This window comes from Diaphorina citri, unplaced genomic scaffold (assembly GCF_000475195.1).
Source record: "Diaphorina citri unplaced genomic scaffold, Diaci psyllid genome assembly version 1.1 scaffold10683, whole genome shotgun sequence".
NCBI classification, from domain to species: domain Eukaryota; kingdom Metazoa; phylum Arthropoda; class Insecta; order Hemiptera; family Psyllidae; genus Diaphorina; species Diaphorina citri.
The window spans coordinates 1-1,851 of NW_007388057.1; the positions used below are offsets into that span (position 1 = coordinate 1).

At 37.7% G+C, this 1,851-nt stretch overlaps 1 protein-coding gene and 1 non-coding gene across 2 annotated transcripts; one reads left to right on the top strand and one right to left on the bottom strand.

Annotated features, from left to right (window-relative positions):
• Window positions 1-447: 447 nt before the first annotated feature.
• On the top strand, window positions 448-566 carry LOC113472937. Its single transcript, XR_003395058.1, has one exon. It is a non-coding gene; the product is annotated as a 5S ribosomal RNA (ribosomal RNA).
• A 188-nt stretch (window positions 567-754) lies between these two features.
• On the bottom strand, window positions 755-1,846 carry LOC103522724 (aromatic-L-amino-acid decarboxylase-like; the record flags this gene model as incomplete). Its single annotated transcript, XM_008487817.2, has 3 exons — window positions 755-921; window positions 1,127-1,193; window positions 1,790-1,846. Coding segments are annotated over 3 exons (291 nt in total), but the record flags the coding sequence as incomplete, so codon positions are not given.
• Window positions 1,847-1,851: the final 5 nt, after the last annotated feature.

Here is a 1,851-nt window from a genome sequence, read left to right on the forward strand (position 1 = left end):
TTATCTGTCCATAAAGTGGAGTAGCTTTTGTCGCCGAATGGAGGGTAAAAGTGTCAGTGAAGTAAAACCGTCAGTGAAGTAAAACCGTCAGTGAAGTAAAACCTCTGTAAAAGAGAGAGAAGTATCGTATTCAATTATGTGACTTTTAATTCAGTCAAATATGGTTGAACCATTGAGATTCCGCTTTGGACGTAAACACTGGGAAATCTCACGATCTCATTGGTTCAGCCATGTTTGACTGAATTTTTGAAATTTGTAATTTATATGCATCAATAAATAATAATTAATCATGATTTTCCACACGCCAAGAAAAGACGAGAATGGCCTATCTCAACCCGGTACATAACCTCACCCTTATGATACCTAGCAGACACCTGATTCAAGTTTACAAATTAACAGGTAATCAAATCGAGTTACCTATAACATGAACTTTATGATCCGTCCCTCGCCAACGTTCATATCACGTTGAATACACCAGTTCTCGTCCGATCACTGAAGTTAAGCAACGTTGAGCGTGGATAGTACTTGGATGGGTGACCGCTTGGGAACACCACGTAACGTTGGCGAATTTCTTTTTTGCAGTTTGAATTTGTTTTTATTGTACTCGCCCGTTGTGGTCCAAATGTTACCCTCTTTTCTCAATTCTTTAGCAGATATTTTGAGCCTTTTTTAACAGGTATTCGTAATATCCCAAATACCTAGGTATCGTTAAAAATTTATTACTTTCTTTTTTACTTTCTATTATTAATAATTCTTACCACATGGCTGTGCAATCGAAATGGACCATGAGCCACTTGCTAGGATTAAACGCAATAGAGTTGGCATACTCCACACCAGCCAGCCACTTCCTGAACTCGGGACAAATGAATGAAGAACCTGCATAGGCTGCGTCCACATGCAACCAGAGGCCTTCTTTTTCACCTGCAATTCAACAAACATTTTTATCAAAAAAAAAAGTTTTCTTTTATGTGATTAAATGATTTGTTAAAAAATTCAGTGCCCATTTTCATATTTTTCCATATCCCGGTAGGGGATTTAAACCTATAACCTACCACTTATGAGGCACTTTTTTCTCACAATACTCTAATTATGAGGAATACTAGATGCAGTTTTGTCCTCTACTTACATATCGGCCCCAATTCCTCCAAATTATCAAAAGCACAAGCTCCTGTTGTGCCCAGAGTGCCACAGACCTGAAATAAACGAGATAAATGCACTAGGTAGTCACTCAAATAAACCGCCAAAGCAAAATTTGACAGTATAAAAGTACGATAAAAGATGAGCAAGAAGAAACTACGTTGGCAGTCTAAATAAAGTATTATTTGTAGGTAATTGTAATTTTATTGTACTTCCCCACTTACTTACATTATCAAATAAATGCTTCATCGATCAAAGGAATACAGACCTACAGAGAACCTGTACAAAGTATAGGACATCGAAAAGTGCTAGGAAATATGTATACGTTTTAGGGTTCCCTCTGACTCCAAAGGAAGTGATTTATAGCCCATGGTCTTTACTTGTGTGTTTTCCCACTTGTTTGCTAGCTTTATGGTTCCTTAAGATAGGCATGATACCCGTCTCACGGTCTTTGAAGGATTGTGATATGTTCAAAACCCCCTTGGACTCCCAGAAACAATATCTTCTCCTTCCGCGTCCTTTATGTACACAGAGCATTTTGAAAGTGAAAATGTTGTGTCTGTCTTTCTGTCTTAGAGCAAAACTTTCCGTGTAAATTTCCAACTGCAAAAAGCACAAATTTCGATTAAAAAGAAGATAGGTTGGTACTCACAAAGAATGGTATCAAATGTTTCTTCTTGTCTCTTTCGATGGCCTCAATTAGTTTATCTCCCC